This window comes from Bombina bombina, chromosome 4 (assembly GCF_027579735.1).
Source record: "Bombina bombina isolate aBomBom1 chromosome 4, aBomBom1.pri, whole genome shotgun sequence".
Classification (NCBI taxonomy): Eukaryota; Metazoa; Chordata; class Amphibia; order Anura; family Bombinatoridae; genus Bombina; species Bombina bombina.
Genome location: NC_069502.1, coordinates 256,924,271 through 256,943,343, shown reverse-complemented (window position 1 = coordinate 256,943,343; position 19,073 = coordinate 256,924,271). Strand labels below are relative to the sequence as shown.

Below are 19,073 nucleotides of genomic sequence, written 5' to 3'. Positions count from 1 at the left end.
GGTTGCCAGCTCAGACATCTTTTCCTGGACACTTATGCGTTACACATGCTGCAGGGTGTGCAGGAAGGAACATGTATTGTGTATTGGACAGCTCTATTCATATTCCTCACTGCACATCCTGCAGCATGTGTAACTCATAAGTATTCAGAACAACATGGCTGAGGGGGCAACCCTCATTACTGTGTCTGCAGCACATGCAGGGGCTAATCTTCAGATTCCCTGTAAGTATAGGTAGATGATAAAATGTAAAAACATTATCTCCAGTGAGAGAAATCTCTCCACAGCCTATATTATTCTCACAAACTTCTTTGTAAGCTGTTTAGCAAAATGGTCCCTAGAGAATAAAACATATTTTAAAGGTTTCTATTACTGGAGTGAGCAATCTCATTATAGGGAATAAAACCTAATATATATATATATATATATATATATATATATATATATATATATATATATATATACCATAATAATAATCTGTATAACTGTATAACTATCAGATATAATAAGGGCCAATGGAAGGTTATATGTACGTCTTGTTTATAAACAGAGTAACATTATAGGTTATTATTTGGGGGGGGGGGGAATCATTGCTGTTTTGTAAATATTGAGAAATGAGAATATGTAATATCCGTGCAGACACAACATAAAGCTTGTACAATAAGGAAGTATTCATTTTTGCCTGCTAGGGTCAGCGGCTATCATACAGTTGCACATTATCACAGCAGAGGGGATAATTGTGTTTGTGGTATTATTATCTTATATTTTATGGTAGAGGTTTTATACCCAGACACACAAACTATACCTCCACAGAGTATGACATGTTGTCATTGGTTGTGTCGCTGATCCGAGAGAAAAGATCTTCACAAAGCTGCAAAACAGATAGATAAATTAATTGTACAGGGATACATTTAATCTATAAGCACCAAAAGAGTTAACCAACCATGGCTGGCAAGTATAGAGTTAATGCAACAGTTCTTGGTATTTAATGGTTAATCACTGAGTCACCAGCACCCAGGAGTTTACACTTTGCAGACAGTGCAGGGTAATTAATAATTCAAAGGCAGAGAATAGACCATGAATGATTGATAGACGGTGTCAATTATTCATTTACAGATTGTAAGGGGTTAACCAGTGCAACACAGGCAGAAGGGTGTAGTAAATGGCACGAATAGGTTAATCAACAGTCTTCAACGTTTGGCAGTGTGTGTGAATTAATTAAATCTTTACAGACATTATTATGCAGCTCACAATGAAGAATAAACATGCACTTTCTGAAGTATTTACCACAGGTTGTTATTCATGCAGTGCAAAAACTGAGAAAAATAAATGACTACTGAAAATCACATGTAGGGACATGAATTCAAAGAGTCAATAAAATAATACTAAAATACAAAGTAGATGCTCTAATTTTAAACTGTTTTCATTAGTGTTCCTTTCCTTTCTATGCGTTTTACTTCCATGAAAGGGTTAACTTTCCAGCTCTGGAATAGGTATTAGCAGATGAGCCAATAATGAGTGGCATTTGCATGTAGCTGTCAATCACAAGGCGCATCCTAGTTAAAGGGACAGGAAACCTAATTTTTTTATTTCATGATTCAGATAGAGCATCTAATTTTAAAAAAAACATATACGGCTAGATTACGAGTTTTGCGTTATGAGCTCGGTGCTAACTTGCAAGTTATTGTCACCGCTCACCTCCCTATAGCGCTGCTATTACAGGTTTGCAAAAACCCGGCGTTAGCAGGCAATAAGTGAGCATTGAGCAAAATTGAGCTCCATACCGCACTCCAATACCAGCGCTGCTTTGAGCTGGTTTTACCTGCTCATGCACGATTTCCCCATATATATCGGCTAAAAAAAAGCCTATGATTCCTATGGGGAAAGAAAATTTATGTTTACACCTAACACTTTAACATAAACCCCGAGTCTAAACACCCCTAATCTGCCACCTCGACATCACGCCACCTACATTACACTTATAACCCCCTAATCTGCCGCCCCCAACGTCGCCGCCACCTACCTACACTTATTAACCCCTAATCTGCTGCCCCTGACATCGCTGACACCTACATTACACTTAGTAACCCCTAATCTGCCACCCCCGACATCGCCGACACCTACATTACACTTATTAAATCCTAATCTGCTGCCCCCAACGTCGCCACCACCTACCTACACTTATTAAACCCTAATCTGCTGCCTCTGACATCCCTGCCACCTACATTATACTTATTAACCCCTAATTTGCCACCCACAATGTCGCCGCCACCTACCTACACTTATTAACCCCTAATATACCGCCCCCAACGTCGCCGCCACTATATTAAAGTTATTAACCCCTAACCCTAAACATTACTATCATTAATTAAATAATTCATATTTAAAACTAAATACTTACCTGTAAAATAAACCCTAAGCTAGCTACAATATAACTAATAGTTACATTGTAGCTATCTTAGGTTTTATTTTTATTTCAATCAGCCAATAGAATGCAAGCTCAATTCGATTGGCTGATTGGATCAGCCAATAGGATTGAAGCTCAATCTTATTGGCTGATTGCAACAGCCAATAGGATTTTTTTACCTTTAATTCCGATTGGCTGATAGAATTCTATCAGCCAATCGGAATTGAAGGGACGACCCTTAAAGGAACCTTCATTCTTCAGTCGCCGTCGTAAGAAGAGGATGCTCCACGCCGTATGTCTTGAAGATGGAGCCGCTTCGCGCCGGATGGATGAAGATAGAAGATGCCGTCTGGATGAAGACTTCGGCCCGCTTGGATGAAGACTTCTGCCGGCTTCGCTGAGGACTTCTGCAGCTTCGTTGAGGATGGATGTCCGGTCTTCAAAAATTGTAAGTGGATCTTCTGGGTTTTTTTAAGGGTTTATTGGGTGGGTTTTAATTTTAGGTTAGAGACTTAGGGCGGAAAAAGAGCTAAATGCCCTTTTAAGGGCAATGCCCATACAAATGCCCTTTTCAAGGCAATGGGGAGCTTAGGTTTTTTAGATAGGTTTTTATTTGGGGGGTTTGGCTGTGTGGGTGGTGGGTTTTACTGTTGGGGGTTGTTTGTATTTTTTTACAGGTAAAAGAGCTGATTTCTTTGGGGCAATGCCCTGCAAAAGGCCCTTTTAAGGGCTATTGGCAGTTTAGTTTAGGCTAGGGTTTTTTTTTATTTTGGGGGGCTTTTTTATTTTGATCGGGCTATTAGATTAAGTGTAATTAGTTTCAATATTTGAACATTTCTTTTTTATTTTGTGTAATTTAGTGTGGTTTTTTTTTGTGATTTAGTTAATTGTTTGTATTTAATTAATGTAATTTATTTAATTGCAGTGTAAGGTTAGGTGTTAGTGCAAGACAGGTTAGGTTTTATTTTACAGGTAACTTTGTATTTATTTAAACTAGGTAGTTAGTAAATAGTTAATAACTATTTACTAACTAGTCTACCTAGTTAAAATAAATACAAACTTGCCTGTGAAATAAAAATAAAACCTAAGATAGCTACAATGTAAATATTAGTTATATTGTAGCCAGCTTAGGGTTTATTTTATAGGTAAGTATTTAGTTTTAAATAGGAATTATTTAGTTATTAATAGTAGGTTTTATTTAGATTTATTTTAATTAAAGTTAAGGGGTGTTAGGGTTAGGGTCAGACTTAGGGTTAGGTTTAGGGGTTAATAACTTTAGTATAGTGGCGGCGATTTTGGGGGCAGCAGATTGGGGGTTAATAACAGTAATGTAGGTTGCGGCGATGTTAGGGATAGCAGATTAGGGGTTAATAATATTTAACTAGTGTTTGTGATGCGGGAGTACGGCGGTTTAGGGGTTAATATGTTTATTAGTGGCGGCGATGTCGGGAGCGGCAGATTAGGGGTTAATAATTTTATTTTAGTGTTTGCGATGCGGGAGGGCCTCGGTTTAGGGGTTAATAGGTAGTTTATGGGTGTTAGTGTACTTTGTAACACTTTAGTTATGAGTTTTATGTTACAGATTTGTAGCAACAAACTCATAAATACTGACTTTCAGTTTATGGTATGGATCTTGAGGGTATAGGCTGTACTGCTCACTTTTTGGCCGGAAAGGCAAACTCATAATACCGGCGCTGTGGAAGTCCCATTGAAAAAGGACTTTTTGAAAGCTGCGGTAGTTAGGTTGCGTTATGGCCAAAAAAGTGTGCGGTACAGATATTCTGACAAGACTCGTAATACCAGCGGTAGTGAAAAAGAGCCATAACACTGCTTTTTCACTCATAACGCAAAACTCGTAATCTAGCCAATAGGTAGATTCAGGAGCTGGGAGCTAGCTGCTGATTGGTGACTGCACATATTTGTCTCCTGTCATTGACTTACTGATGTATTCAGCTAGTTCCCGTAGTGCATTGCTGCGGATTTCATTATTCAGAAAATTAAGGAAAATGTTATATAAAAGTAAATTAAAAAGTTGTTTAAAATTAGATACTCTATCTGAATCATGAAGGAAAATTTGGCGGGTTTATGTCCCTTTAAGCAACAGTGTATTGTGGCTCCTAAGTAAGACTTTAGATATGTGTCTAACTCATTTAGGGTAGTAAGCATGTGACAAGAACAATCTTTACAAAAAAACAAGAGGTGTTTAATGTCCTTTTAATGCTGAGATCAGCAACTAGGTTTGCCACCTCGGCCATGTTTTCCTTGACACTTATGAGTTATACATACTGCAGGGTGTGCAGACAGGAATATGAATAGTGCTGTTCACTGTCACTATTTGTGTGCTGCCCAGTGTTGAAATTCATGTTCCTGTATAACTCATAAGTGTCAAGGAAAATATGGCTGAGGTGGCCACCCTATCAGCAACACAGGCACAAGTGTGTTGCCAATCTTTGTGCTGATAGGGCTGCTGAATATAAAGTAGGCTGTGTGCACTGTGCATAGTACATAATATGGAGCACTTGGCACCAAAATAGTGTTACAAAAAGCAAGAACAAGAAGCAGTGGTCGAAAGATGATTGACGGCTAGCAGCTGATTGGCCGCCAGTAAGCAGGGGCGCCATTGCAATGTTAAATGCCGACAGCGTATGCTGTTGGCATTTAGCGAGGTCGAGCGGACATGATTCGCTACAGCGAATCATGTGCACTTAAACTACCCCCTTGGACTGAAGTAAAAATGAAAAGGACCCTATAAACAAAGTAATGCCATATTCCAGCTTTTATTCATTGCTGTGACTGGGGCTCACATTTATCTGAAGAATTGTATTGTCATTTTTACCTTAAAGGGACATGGAACCCACATTTTTTCTTTCATGATTCAGACAGAGCATACAATTTTAAACAACTTTAAAATTTACTTCTATTATTTAATTTGTTTCCTTCTCTTGTTATCCTTTGCTGAAAGGTTTGTCTAGGTAAGCTCAGGAGCAGCAAAGAACCTAGGTTCTAGCTGCTGATTGGTAGCTGCATAAATATATACCAATTGTGATTGGCTCACCCATGTGTTCAGTTAGAAATCAGTTGTGCATTGCTGCTTCTTCAATAAATAATACCAAGAGAATGAAAGAAATCTGATAATAGAAGTAAATGAAAATGTTTGGGTTTCATGTCCCTTTAATGATAGTGCTCTTTTATCTTGAAGCATGTAATGCATTTTAGCTATTAAATAATAAAACTTTATTCCATCTTCAGGGCAGGTGAAACAATGAGCCTGACTTCATTAATGACATTAATTAATCATGTTCTGACTTATAAATAGTTAAAATAAAATAAATTTAAATATTGATGATATCATCTGGTGCCATTATTTTTTTTTTTTTTTAAGCCAACCTGAACTTTGTGTCTGAGTTAATTTTGTCATCAATTAATTTGTCTATTTCTTATTGTCTAACTGTGTTAGTTATTGTACTGAATAAACCTTCTGTTGATTTTAATACTTGTGGGGGCCAATGAATATGTGGGAAATGTTCATCCACCAATCTTTAAAGGGACCGTTTTTCTTCATTCTCTTGGTATCTTTATTTGAAAAGCAGGGATGTAAGCTTAGGAGTCAGACCATTTTTGATAATAGGAGTAAAATAGAAAGTTGCTTATAATTGCATGCTCTGTCTGAATCACAAAAAAACACAATTTATGCTTACCTGATAAATTTATTTCTCTTGTGGTGTATCCAGTCCACGGATCATCCATTACTTGTGGGATATTCTCATTCCCAACAGGAAGTTGCAAGAGGAAACCCACAGCAGAGCTGCAATATAGCTCCTCCCCTAACTGTCATAGCCAGTCATTCGACCGAAAACAAGCCGAGAAAGGAGGAACCATAGGGTGCAGTGGTTACTGTAGTTTAAATTTAAAAATTACCTGCCTTAAAATGACAGGGCGGGCCGTGGACTGGATACACCACAAGAGAAATAAATTTATCAGGTAAGCATAAATTGTGTTTTCTCTTGTAAGGTGTATCCAGTCCACGGATCATCCATTACTTGTGGGATACCAATACCAAAGCTAAAGTACACGGATGAAGGGAGGGACAAGGCAGGAACTTAAATGGAAGGAAACACTGCCTGTAAAACCTTTCTCCCAAATATAGCCTCCGAAGAAGCAAAAGTATCAAATTTGCAAAATTTTGAAAAAGTATGAAGCGAAGACCAAGTCGCCGCCTTGCAAATCTGTTCAAAAGAAGCCTCATTTTTAAAGGCCCAAGTGGAAACCACAGCTCTAGTGGAATGCGCTGTAATCCTTTCAGGAGGCTGCTGTCCAGCAGTCTCATAGGCTAAGCGGATTAAGCTTCTTAGCCAAAAAGGAGAGGTTGCCGAAGCCTTTTGATCTCTCCTCTGTCCAGAGAAGACAACAAACCAAGCAGATGTTTGACGAAAATCTTTAGTAGCTTGTAAGTAAAAACTTTAAAGCACGGACCACGTCCAGATTGTGAAACACAAGGATGGAACAACAATCTTTTGATTGATATTCTTGTTAGATACCACCTTAGGTAAAAACCCAGATTTGGTACGCAGGACTACCTTATCCGTATGAAAAATCAGATAAGGAGAATCACATTGTAAGGCAGATAACTCGGAGACTAAAGCCTGACAAAATGCCTGAACGTCTGGAACATCTGCCAGACGCTTAACTAGCTGACAATCCTTTTTCCAAACCTTCTTGGAGAAAAGATAATATCCTAGGAATCCTGACCTTACTCCATGAGTAACCCTTGGATTCACACCAATAAAGATATCTACGCCATACCTTATGGTAAATTTTCCTGGTGACAGGCTTTCGTGCCCGTATTAAGGTATCAATAACTGACTCAGAGAAGCCACGCTTTGATAAAATCAAGCGTTCAATCTCTAGGCAGTCAGCCGCAGAGAAATTAGATTTGGATGGTTGGAAGGACCCTGAAGTAGAAGGTCCTGTCTCAGAGGCAGAGACCATGGTGGAAAGGATGACATGTCCACTAGATCTGCATACTAAGTCCTGCGTGCCCACGCAGGTGCTATCAGAATCACTGATGCTCTCTCCTGCTTGATCTTGGCAATCAGCCAAGGGAGCAGAGGAAACGGTGGAAACACATAAGCCAGGTTGAAAGACCAGGGCGCTGCAAGAGCATCTATCAGTGTCGCCTTGGGATCCCTGGACCTGGATCCGTAACACGGAAGCTTGGCGTTCTGGCGAGACACCATGAGATCCAGTTCTGGTTTGCCCCAACGATGAATCAGTTGTGCAAATACCTCCGGATGGAGTTCCCACTCTCCCGGATGAAAAGTCTGACGACTTAGAAAATCCGCCTCCCAGTGCTCTACACCTGGGATATGGATAGCTGATAGGTGGCAAGAGTGAATCTCTGCCCAGCAAATTATTTTTGAACTTCTAACATCTCTAGGGAACTTCTTGTTCCCCCTTGATGGTTGAGTCCACGATCCCTGAGCCTTCAGGGAGTTCCAGACTGCACCCCAACCTAGAAGGCTGGTATTTGTTGTTACAATTGTCCAATCTGGCCTGCGAAAGGTCATACCTTTGGACAGATGGACCCGAGATAGCTACCAGGGAAAAGAATCCCTGGTATCTTGGTCCAGATTCAGTTGAGGGGACAAATCTGTGTAATCCCTGCTCCACTGACTGAGCATGCATAGTTGCAGCGGTCTGAGATGTAAGTATGTCCATTGCCGCTACCATTAAGCCGATTACCTCCATACACTGAGCCACTGAAGGGCGCGGAATGGAATGAAGAACCCGGCAGGAATTTAGAAGCTTTGATAACCTGGACTCCGTCAGGTGAATTTTCATTTCTATAGAATCTATCAGAGTCCCTAGAAAGGAAACTCTTGTGAGTGGGGATAGAGAACTCTTTTCCTCGTTCACTTTCCACCCATGCGACCTCATAAATGCCAGTACTACGTCCGTATGAGACTTGGCAATTTGGAAGTTTGACGCCTGTATCAGGATGTCGTCTAAATAAGGGGCTACTGCTATGCCCCGCGGCCTTAGGACCGCCATAAGCGACCCTAGAACCTTTGTAAAGATTCTTGGGGCTGTAGCTAATCCAAAGGGAAGAGCTACAACTGGTAATGCCTGTCTTGAAAGGCAAACCTGAGAAACCGATGATGATCTTTGTGTATTGGAATGTGAAGATAAGCATCCTTTAGATCCACTGTAGTCATATATTGACCCTCCTGGATCAGTGGTAGGATGGTACGAATAGTTTCCATCTTGAACGACGGAACTTTGAGGAATTTGTTTAAGATCTTTAGATCCAAAATTGGTCTGAAGGTTCCCTCTTTTTTGAGAACCACAAACAGATTTGAGTAAAAACCCTGTTCCTGTTCACTCCCATAACTAGGAGGTCTCGTACACAGTGTAAGAATGCCTCTCTCTTTATCTGGTGTGCAGATAATTGTGAAAGGTGAAATCTCCCTTTTGGGGGGGAAGCTTTGAAGTCCAGAAGATACAGGGATCCTGAACATCTCTTGCCCACACCTGGGCGAAGAGTGAAAGTCTGCCCCCTACTAGATCCGTTACCGGATAGGGGGCCATTCCTTCATGCTGTCTTAGAGGCAGCAGCAGGCTTTTTTGATCTGCTTACCTTTTTTCCAGGTCTGGTTTGGTCTCCAGACCGTCTTAGATTGAGCTAAAGTTCCCTCTTGTTTATTATTAGAGGAAGTTGATGCCGCACCTGCCTTGAAGTTTTGAAAGGCACGAAAATTAGACTGTTTGGCCCTAGATTTGGACCTGTCCTGAGGAAGGGCATGACCTTTTCCTCCAGTGATATCAGCAATAATCTCCTTCAAACCAGGCCCGTATAGGGTCTGCCCATTGAAGGGAGTGTTAAGTAGCTTAGATTTTGAAGTCACGTCAGCTGACCATGATTTAAGCCATAGCGCTCTGCGCGCCTGTATAGCAAAACCAGAATTCTTAGCCGTTAGTTTAGTCAAATGAACAATGGCGTCAGAAATAAAAGAATTGGCTAGCTTAAGTGCTCTAAGTTTGCCAAGTATATCATCCAATGGAGTCTCTACCTGTAAAGCCTCTTCCAGAGACTCAAACCAGTACGCCGCAGCAGCAGTGACAGGGGCAATGCATGCAAGGGGCTGTAGGATAAAACCTTGTTGAATAAATATTTTCTTAAGGTAACCTTCTAATTTTTTATCCATTGGATCTAAAAAAGCACAACTGTCCTCGACAGGGATAGTAGTACGCTTTGCTAGAGTAGAAACTGCTCCCTCCACCTTAGGGACTGTCTGCCATAAGTCCCGTGTGGTGGCGTCTATTGGAAACATTTTTCTAAAAATAGGAGGGGAGAGAACGGCACACCTGGTCTATCCCATTCCTTATTAATAATTTTTGTAAACCTTTTAGGTATTGGAAAAACATCAGTACACACCGGCACTGCAAGTATTTATCCAGTCTACACAATTTCTCTGGCACTGCAATGGAATCACAGTCATTCAGAGCAGCTAAAACCTCCCTAAGCAACACGCGGAGGTGTACAAGCTTAAATTTAAATGTAGAAATATTAGAATCAGGTATCTTCCTGAGTCATTAACATCACCCACTGACTGAAGCTCTCTTTCCTCAGCTTCTGCATATTGTGAGGCAGTATCAGACATGGTTCTTAAAGCGTCAGTATGCTCTGCATTTCGTCTAACCCCAGAGCTATCTCGCTTACCTCTAAGTTCAGGTAGTCTGGCTAATACCGCTGACAGTGTATTATCCATGACTGCCGCCATGTCTTGTAAAGCAAACGCTATGGGCGCCCTAGATGTACTTGGTGCCATTTGAGCGTGAGTCCCTTAAGCGGGAGTCAAAGGGTCTGACACGTGGGGAAAGTTAGTCGGCATAACTTCCCCCTCATCAGATTCCTCTGGTGATAAAAATTTTAAAAGACAGAAAATGATCTTTATTGCCTAAAATGAAATCAGTACATTTGGTACACATTCTAAGAGGGGGTTCCACCATGGCTTTTAAACATAATGAACAAGGAGTTTCTTCTATGTCAGACATGTTTATACAGACTAGCAATGAGACTAGCAAGCTTGGAAAATACTTTAAATCAAGTTAACAAGCAAATAAAAAAATGGTACTGTGCCTTTAAGAGAAACAAATTTTGTCAGAATTTGAAAAACAGTGAAAAACAGTGAAAAAATGCAGTAAATCAAACGAAATTTTTACAGTGTATGTAATAGACTAGCAGAGCATTGCACCCACTTGCAAATGGATGATTAACCCCTTAGTTCAAAAAACGGATCAAAAAAACGAAATAGACGTTTTTTAACAGTCACAACCAACTGCCACAGCAAGCTGTAGCCCTACCTTCCCCAATAAACGACTTTGGAAAGCCTTTGGGCCCTTTAGAGATGTCCTATAGCATTCAGAGGGCCTTTGAGGGAATCTGGATGTCTTAGTTTGTAATTTTAACTGCACCAAAAAAACATTAAAATAGGCCCCTCCCACTCATAGTAACACAGTGGAAAGCCTCAGGAAACTGTTTCTAGGCAAAATTTAAGCCATCCATGTGGAAAAAACTAGGCCCCAATAAAGTTTTATCACCAAAGTATATATAAAAACGATTAAACTTGCCAGCAAACGTTTTATATTGTAAATATCATAAGGGTATTACCCCTGGGAGTAAGCATGATACCAGTCGTTATTAAATCACTGTATTCAGGCTTAACTTACATTAATCCGGTATCAGCAGCATTTTCTAGTGTTTTCCATCTCTAGAAAAAATTATAACTGCACATACCTGATAGCAGAATAAACTGCACGCCATTCTCTCGCTGAAGTTTTACCTCATCTGTGTAATCCCCTCAGACATATGTGAGAACAGCAATGGATCTTAGTTACAACCTGCTAAGATCATAGAAACCTCAGGCAGATTCTTCTTCTATTTACTGCCTGAGATAAAATAGTACAATTCCCGTACTATTTAAAAATAACAAACTTTTGATTGAAGAAAATAAACTAGCTATATTTAACCACTCTCTCTTACGACCTCCTTGCTTGTTGAGAGTTGGAAGAGAATGACTGGCTATGACAGTTAGGGGAGGAGCTATATTGCAGCTCTGCTGTGGGTTTCCTCTTGCAACTTCCTGTTGGGAATGAGAATATCCCACAAGTAATGGATGATCCGTGGACTGGATACACCTTACAAGAGAAAAAAGATGTGGGTTTCATATCCCTTTAAAGGGACATTAAAGGGACATAAAACAAGTTGGGATAGAGACAAAATAATATAATATACACTTTAATTACTTTACCTGCAAATTTATACTGCAGTGCCTCGCCATTAACCCTTTCTTTTTAGTTTCTGAATTGTAAAGCTCTAACTCCCCCCACACATTTCCTTTTTTGGCTGTATCTATGTTTATTGTTCATTTGGTAAAATACAAAAGTGAATAGGGATTATCTGTTGGAGCATGCATAGAAGCTGTGAACTCAGTTGACATACAATGCCTGTGCCTAAACACTGGTAATTAATTTTGCTTATTTTTGAAAATGATTTTAAAATACTTGCAAGCAATTTTTAAACATTTTTTTATGCAAACTATTTTAAATGAATTAGCCCTTTTAGGATATGCACAGATCTCAACTTGTTTTATGGCACTTTAAACACTTTGAGATGGAAATATAAAAGGATAAATAGTAGACATAAACAAACTCTGCAATGCACTTTCATTATTTAATTTGTCCCCTTTTCCTGTAATCCCATTATGAAATTGTGAGCTTTTCAGTTCCTATTACAAATCTGTTCCTGCAGAACACTGTTATATTCCACACAGCCATTGGCTGCACACTATAGTGACCTATTTATAACTGTCCCTAATTGGCCACAGCAGAGAAGGTAATCTAAGTTACAATATGGCAGCTCCCATTGTTTTATAGACACTAAAACTTAACACTTATTTTGTCAATATTTAAACAGCTAATGAAACTTTAAATAATACATCTACATGTTATTCTCAGACTAATCTTTTCTTTGAATGCATCATTCTATCTAGCATTTATTTAGCGTTTAATGTCCCTTTAATATATTTTATAACAATTTTACAACACATTTATACATATAAACACATTTATATATACACTTCTGAGCCCTTCCCATTCAAACCTTGACATATAAAATATCAATTTTAAACCCTATTTATACATTTATTTAAATGATACATTTATATATGTTTATACATGGGTGTAATACTTTATTTTGAAATGCTTTACATTTGTTTTATTATATAGTAATTTTATTCTAGCCCTAACACTTTACTTCAGGTGTCAGTACTATTGACTTGAACTACCAGATAATTGCTTGCTAATCCTAGTGTGGTTCAGCAATATTTATAGCACACCCTGCGCTATCAATAGTGCTCCACTTGTAATCTAGGCCTAAATTGGGCCTACACAGCCCTAAAGATTAGTAAGCGAGAAAGGGTAGATTTATTTATTGTGTAGGTTGAACTCAATGGACTTCTGTCTTTTTTTCAACCTCATCTCCTATGTTACTATGTTATTTGAGAAAAATATCCAAGTGCTTAATACAGTGAAATAATCTGAAAACTAACACACACATAAGGAGAAAATCAAATGTGAAAGAATAAATAACAATGTGTTATAACTTTAGATAAAATTAAAAAAGGCCACTTTCCTGTGGGTAACTGCTACCTGCTTCAATCTCTCCCAAGATTGTAGAAACAAACTTTGGACACAATAGTGGCACAGGTTCTATTGTGTCCATAGATTTATTCTTCTTTTGGATTTTTTTTTGGTATTTTTAAACCTTCTGCATATTGGTTTGGTTTGGTTAGTAGGTAGATTTTAATGATAATTAACACTCTTTAATTAAATGTTTTTCAATTTATAACAAGTCATGCTTTAGTAAAATAGTAATAATATGTTATGGCGAAAAAAAAATATATAGCTAGCAGATTTTAAAGGGGCGTGGTACTCAGGCAAGCAGCTGACAAGATTTCTTGTTATCAAAGCTGCTTCAGGTACACCATTAAAAATAAGATGGACTCTCTTTCTTACCATCATTTGGGGATTCAATTCTATACCTCCCAACATTTGTGTCTGGGTATCAGGGACTCGGGTGGTTGATGGGAGCCGGTCGCCATTTTGTGCTAAGAGCCATTTGGTAGGGGAGTGGGATAATGGGTGGTTAGTGGATGGGGTTGTGGGTGTGTCTGGGTGGTTAGTGGGTGAGTCTGGGGGGTTTGTGGTTGTGATAGATTTTCTATATCTAGTAATGCTGTACTGAAATTGTCAGTATAGGCTGCAGCTTCAAGAGGAAAAAAACAGCAATTTTTAATGATGAAATAAACACGGCTCTTGGCAAAAAATGTAATAAATGACAGCAGGTAATATAGATTATCAGGAACACATAAAATGGGAGAAAAGTTTATAGTACAGTATCCCTTTAACACAGTATGATGATTTTGCTGTGCATCACAATGGCATGTAGCAGTTACTGTATAATATAGTATAGGTATGTTCAGCTAAATAAATTATACTAACCAAGCAAAGACAAGGGGTAAGTCTACCAGAGGAAAGGACTTAGAAGTCAGTACAGATTAGTGACACAGGAACAGGGATCAGATTTGTTAATAATATATATTAATAATGCATACAAATTTTATTGGGATTTTCTAATGAGTAGTGCTCAGAAGATGGTTCATTTTGTCAGTTCCCCAAAAAAAAAAAAGCCACAGAATTAAGAGACCTTGTGGAGAACTGACCTTCTTTTGCTTATTGGTAACGAAAGGAAAAGTCAGTTTTAGTGAGCCAGTGTTGTGATATGGGCGTTTTGGGTGAGAGCTAATAAAACTCAAGTGGCCATTATTGGTCAACTTTTGGAAACAAACATAATATGCAGCTGTCTTTATGCGTGATTTAGAAATGCATTGAGCCATTTTATTACATTAATGTCTATTACAATATGCCCTTCACTAGGCTAATCACATTACAGCCCTTAAACACGTTTAAAAACTAGCCCTGGCTTTCGTTTTAAAACCTTGCATAAGATGTTTATTGATTTTTACTGTGAGTATTGTGATTTCAGGTCTCATATCAATTTTAGCTTTGGTAGCTAATTAATAGTAATACTTTTGCAGTGCACATATTCCTATCTACATCAATCTGTTGGTATTTTATTAGTGTTGATTAAAAAAATAAAAAATAAATATATATATATATATATATATATATATATATATATAAAAAGTGGCGTATAGGCGCAAAAAATTAAGATAACTAAACCAATATTATGGTGTTAGTCTACAACAAGTATGTGTCACGCTGCACCTCTCTAGCTGTTGCTAGGGGTGCGGCACCTGCTACCCTGCTCGTTGTCAGGGGTTGTGTCGGCTCCTGTTCCGTGCGGCGCTGACCTCATCGCCGCACGCTCTTCTCTCTGAAGCCGGTCGGGATCCCCTGTGCGCCTATGTAAGTTGCTCTCTAACAATCTATCACTGCCCAAGCATAGGTGTTACTTTGTGTGCTCCTGGGTGTGATAGATTACTGTATTCTGGATTGCTATATCGTTAACGAACTATGCCTGTCTGACTACTCTGCTTGCTGAACCCCTAAAGTACTGGATTGCCTTACCGTTAACAAACTCTTCCTGTCTGACTACTCTGCTTGCTTAACCCCTAAAATACTGGAATTCCATACTGTTGATAAACATTGCCTGCCTGACCAATCTAGTGGTTTACCTTTGGACTGCCTTACTGTTGCAAAACTCCTGCCTGCCTGACCCTTCTAGTGGTTTACCCTTGAACTGCCTTACCACTGGTTTCTCTACCTGTTGCCGTCAAAGGCTATCCTGTTGTCTTCAGTCCTTCAAGTGGTCTACCATTGAACTACCTAACCGCTGATTCCCTGCCTGTTGCCGCCAAAGACTATCCTGCCTATAGTGAGTACCACTTACCTCATCTTGCAAACTTTCTCTGCTCTGGGATATTCCCTATCATTCCGGCTTGACGCCGGGATAATAAGACTACTGGCCAAGTTCGTCTGATAGTGGAATATCTCACGAGTATTACCTTATACTTGGGCCATGGAGCCAGATGAGGTAGCAAGAGCAGTTTATCTTTAAGGACAGATGTTGGGAACCCATACCGTACACTTGCAGAGTGTGGATTCCAAACTATAGGCTCAACTCTCGTCACTAGGAATACCACTCCTGTTGTTGTACCGCCAGTCTCTGCTCCTAGTACTGCGGATTCTTCCCCTGCTTCTGGAAGTATACCCCGGATACCATTGCCTGACAAATATGAAGGTAGTACTGATTGTAGGGGTTGTCTTAACCAGTGCAGGCAATGTTCCTCACACCTTTCAGTCTCACCAGTCAAGGGTCACCTTTATTGTTTCCCTACTGAAATATAAGGCCCTAGCCTGGGTCTCTCCCCTTTTGGAACAGAACGCTCCACTTCTGAACAATGCTGATACTTTCATTTCCGCATTATCTTCTGTGTTTGGGACTTCCTCCTGCAGAGGATCTCTGCCAGGGCAATAGGACTGTGGCACAATTTGCTGGGAGGGGTCTGCATGAACGCATCAAAGATGAACTCACTTATCGCGATGTTCCTTCTTCCTTGGATGACTTTATAACACTTTGTATTGGTCTAGACTCTCGCTTCCAGGAGAGACAAGCCGAGAGAGACAGAACTCAGAGAATCCTTCCCTCCCGTCCTTCTATTCATCCGGTCTCTGCAGTATCCACTACCCCTTCAACATCTCCAGCTACCCCAGTAGAGGAACCCATGGATCTTTCCTCTTTCAAACCCACAGAGTCTGAAAGACAGAGAAGAAGGAGATTGAGACTATGCTTTTATTGTGTCTCTAACTCCCATCAACTACGGAATTGTGACATTCACCCAGGAAAAGCCAATGCTTAGAGGATGACTCTGGGGTACCTCTAAGCATGATCACTACTAAATCCCCTCATTCCTCTCGGATTCTGGTACCTGTTACCCTTACCTTCCTTCAGAACTCTGTCTACACTCAAGCCTTCATTGATTCCGGGGCAGCTGGAAACTTTCTGGATCACCGTTTTATGATTCAAGCTGGGTTGCCTCTTCTGCAGAAAAGACATTTTCTCAAAATAACTACTCTAGATGGCACCCCCCTTGGTTCAGGGTTGATCCATTTTGAGTCTGCACCCCTGACCCTGACTGTGGGAGTCCTTCATATCGAACAGCTCCAGTTCGAGGTTATTCATTCCCCAGCACAGCCTGTCATACTCGGTCTTCCTTGGCTTCATATACACAATCCACAGTTCGACTGGGCTGAAGGAAAACTGGCCTCCTGGGGTACCTCCTGTTTCCACTCCTGCCTTGCTAAAGTCACTCCTCTGCACTGCCTCCCTATAGCCAGTCTTCAGACTCCTTCAAGCCTTCCCTCAGTATATGCGGACTTTGCAGATGTGTTTGAGAAGAAAGCAGCCGACGTGCTGCCACTCCACCGTCCTTATGACTGCAAAATTGACCTCTTTCCTGAAGCCCCACTTCCTAAAGGGAGGACTTACCCACTCTCCAAAGCTGAAACCAAGTCCATGGAAGAGTACATCCAAAAGAACCTTGCTAAAGGTTTTATCCGCCCTTCTTCCTCTCCTGCTGGGGTAGGCTTCTTTTTCGTCAGTAAGAAGGATGGTGGGCTCAGACCCTGTATCGACTACAGGGCCTTGAACAACATAATGATCTAGAATCGCTATCCCATTCCTTTGATCACTGAACTGTATGACTCACTCCAGAATACTCCCTTCTTCAGCAAGCTGGACTTACGTGGGGCATACAATCTGATTCGTATCTTCCCAGGCCACGAATGGAAGACAGCCTTCAACACAAGATCAGGGCATTATGAATACCTTGTAATGCCCTTTGGGCTATGTAACACCCCTGCAGTCTTCCAGGCATTTGTCAACAATGTCTTCCGTGACCTCCTCAACCGCAACCGCACTGTCATCGTCTACCTGGATGACATCCTTGTTTTCTCTTCCTCTCTGGAGGAGCATCATAAACACGTGAGACAGGTACTTCAACGTCTCAGAGACAATTCTTTGGTAGCCAAACTAGAAAAATGTGAGTTCAACCAAGTTCAGATCCAGTTCCTTGGTTATGTCATCTCGAAGGAAGGTTTTGCCATGGATCCTGCTAAACTCACCACAGTTTTAGAATGGCCTCAACCTACTTCATTAAAGGAATTACAGAGATTCTTGAGGATCTCCAATTATTACCACAAGTTTATAAAGAACTTTTCTCAGTCGCTCCAGGAGGCCAAAGGAGGCCTCCTGAAGCCATTAATGCCTTCTCTCATCTAAAAAAGGCTTTCGGTTCTGCTCCTGTGCTCCGCCATCCTGATCCTGACCTACAGTTCACTTTAGAGGTTGATGCCTCCGAGATAGGGGCTGGAGCAGTTCTAACCCAAAGGGATCCTGTAACCTCCAAGTCACACCCTGTAGCCTTTTTCTCTAAATGCTTTACTCCTGCTGAGAGGAATCGCGATGTGGGTAATCATGAACTCCTAGCCATTAAGATGGCCTTGACTGAATGGCATCATTGGTTAGAGGGCACCGCCAATACCATTCAGATTCTCACCGAACCCAAGAATCTGACCTACCTAGAGACTGCTCATCGACTCAATCCTCGACAGGCCAGGTGGGCCTTGTTCTTTTCCCGTTTTAACTTTGTGGTCTCTTATCTTCCTGGGCTCCTGTTGTGTGCAGCGCTGACCTCATCGCCGTACGCTCCTCTCTCTGAAGCCGGTCAGGATCCCCTGTGGTGCAAATCCTGTGCCTATGTAAGTTGTTCTCTAACAATCTATCACTGCCCAAGTATAGGTGTTACTTTGTGTGCTCCTGGGTGTGATAGATTACTGTATTCTGGATTGCTATATCGTTAACGAACTCTGCCTTTCTTACTACTCTGCTTGCTTAACCCCTAAAGTACTGGATTGCCTCACTGTTAATGAACTCTGCCTGTCTGACTACTCTGCTTGCTTAACCAATAAAGTACTGGATTGCCTCACTGTTAATGAACTCTGCTGTCTGACTACTCTGCTTGCTTAACCCCTAAAATACTGGATTGCCTCACTGTTAATTAACTCTGCCTGTCTGACTACTCTGCTTGCTTAACCTCTAAAGTACTGGATTGCCTCACTGTTAATGAACTCTGCCTGTCTGACTTCTCTGCTTGCTTAACCCCTAAAATACTGGATTGCCATACTGTTGCTGAACATTGCCTGTCTGACCACTCTACCTGTTTATCCCTTGAACCTCCTTACTGTTGCCAAACCCTGCTTGTCTGACCATTCTAGTGGTTTACCTTTGGACTGCCTTACTGTTGGCAAACTCTGCCTGCCTGACCCTTCTAGTAGTTTACCCTTGAACTGCCTTACCACTGATTTCTCTACCTGTTGCCGTCAAAGGCTATCCTATTGTCTTCAGTCCTTCAAATGGTCTACCCTTGAACTACCTAACCGCTGATTCCCTGCCTGGGCCACCAAAGACTATCCTGCCTATAGTGAGTACCGCTTACCTCTGGAATATTCCCTATCATTCCGGCTTGACGCCGGGATAAAAAGACTACTGGCCAAGTTCGGTCTGATAGTGGAATATCCCACAAGC

At 40.7% G+C, this 19,073-nt stretch overlaps 1 protein-coding gene across 1 annotated transcript in view; it reads right to left on the bottom strand.

The window, feature by feature from the left end:
* Nucleotides 1-19,073, bottom strand: part of KIF1A (kinesin family member 1A) — a 200,416-nt gene that overhangs the window by 154,210 nt on the left and 27,133 nt on the right. The window contains 1 exon segment of the mRNA XM_053711551.1: nt 803-868. Within this exon segment, the coding sequence (XP_053567526.1) occupies nt 803-868 (66 nt within the window).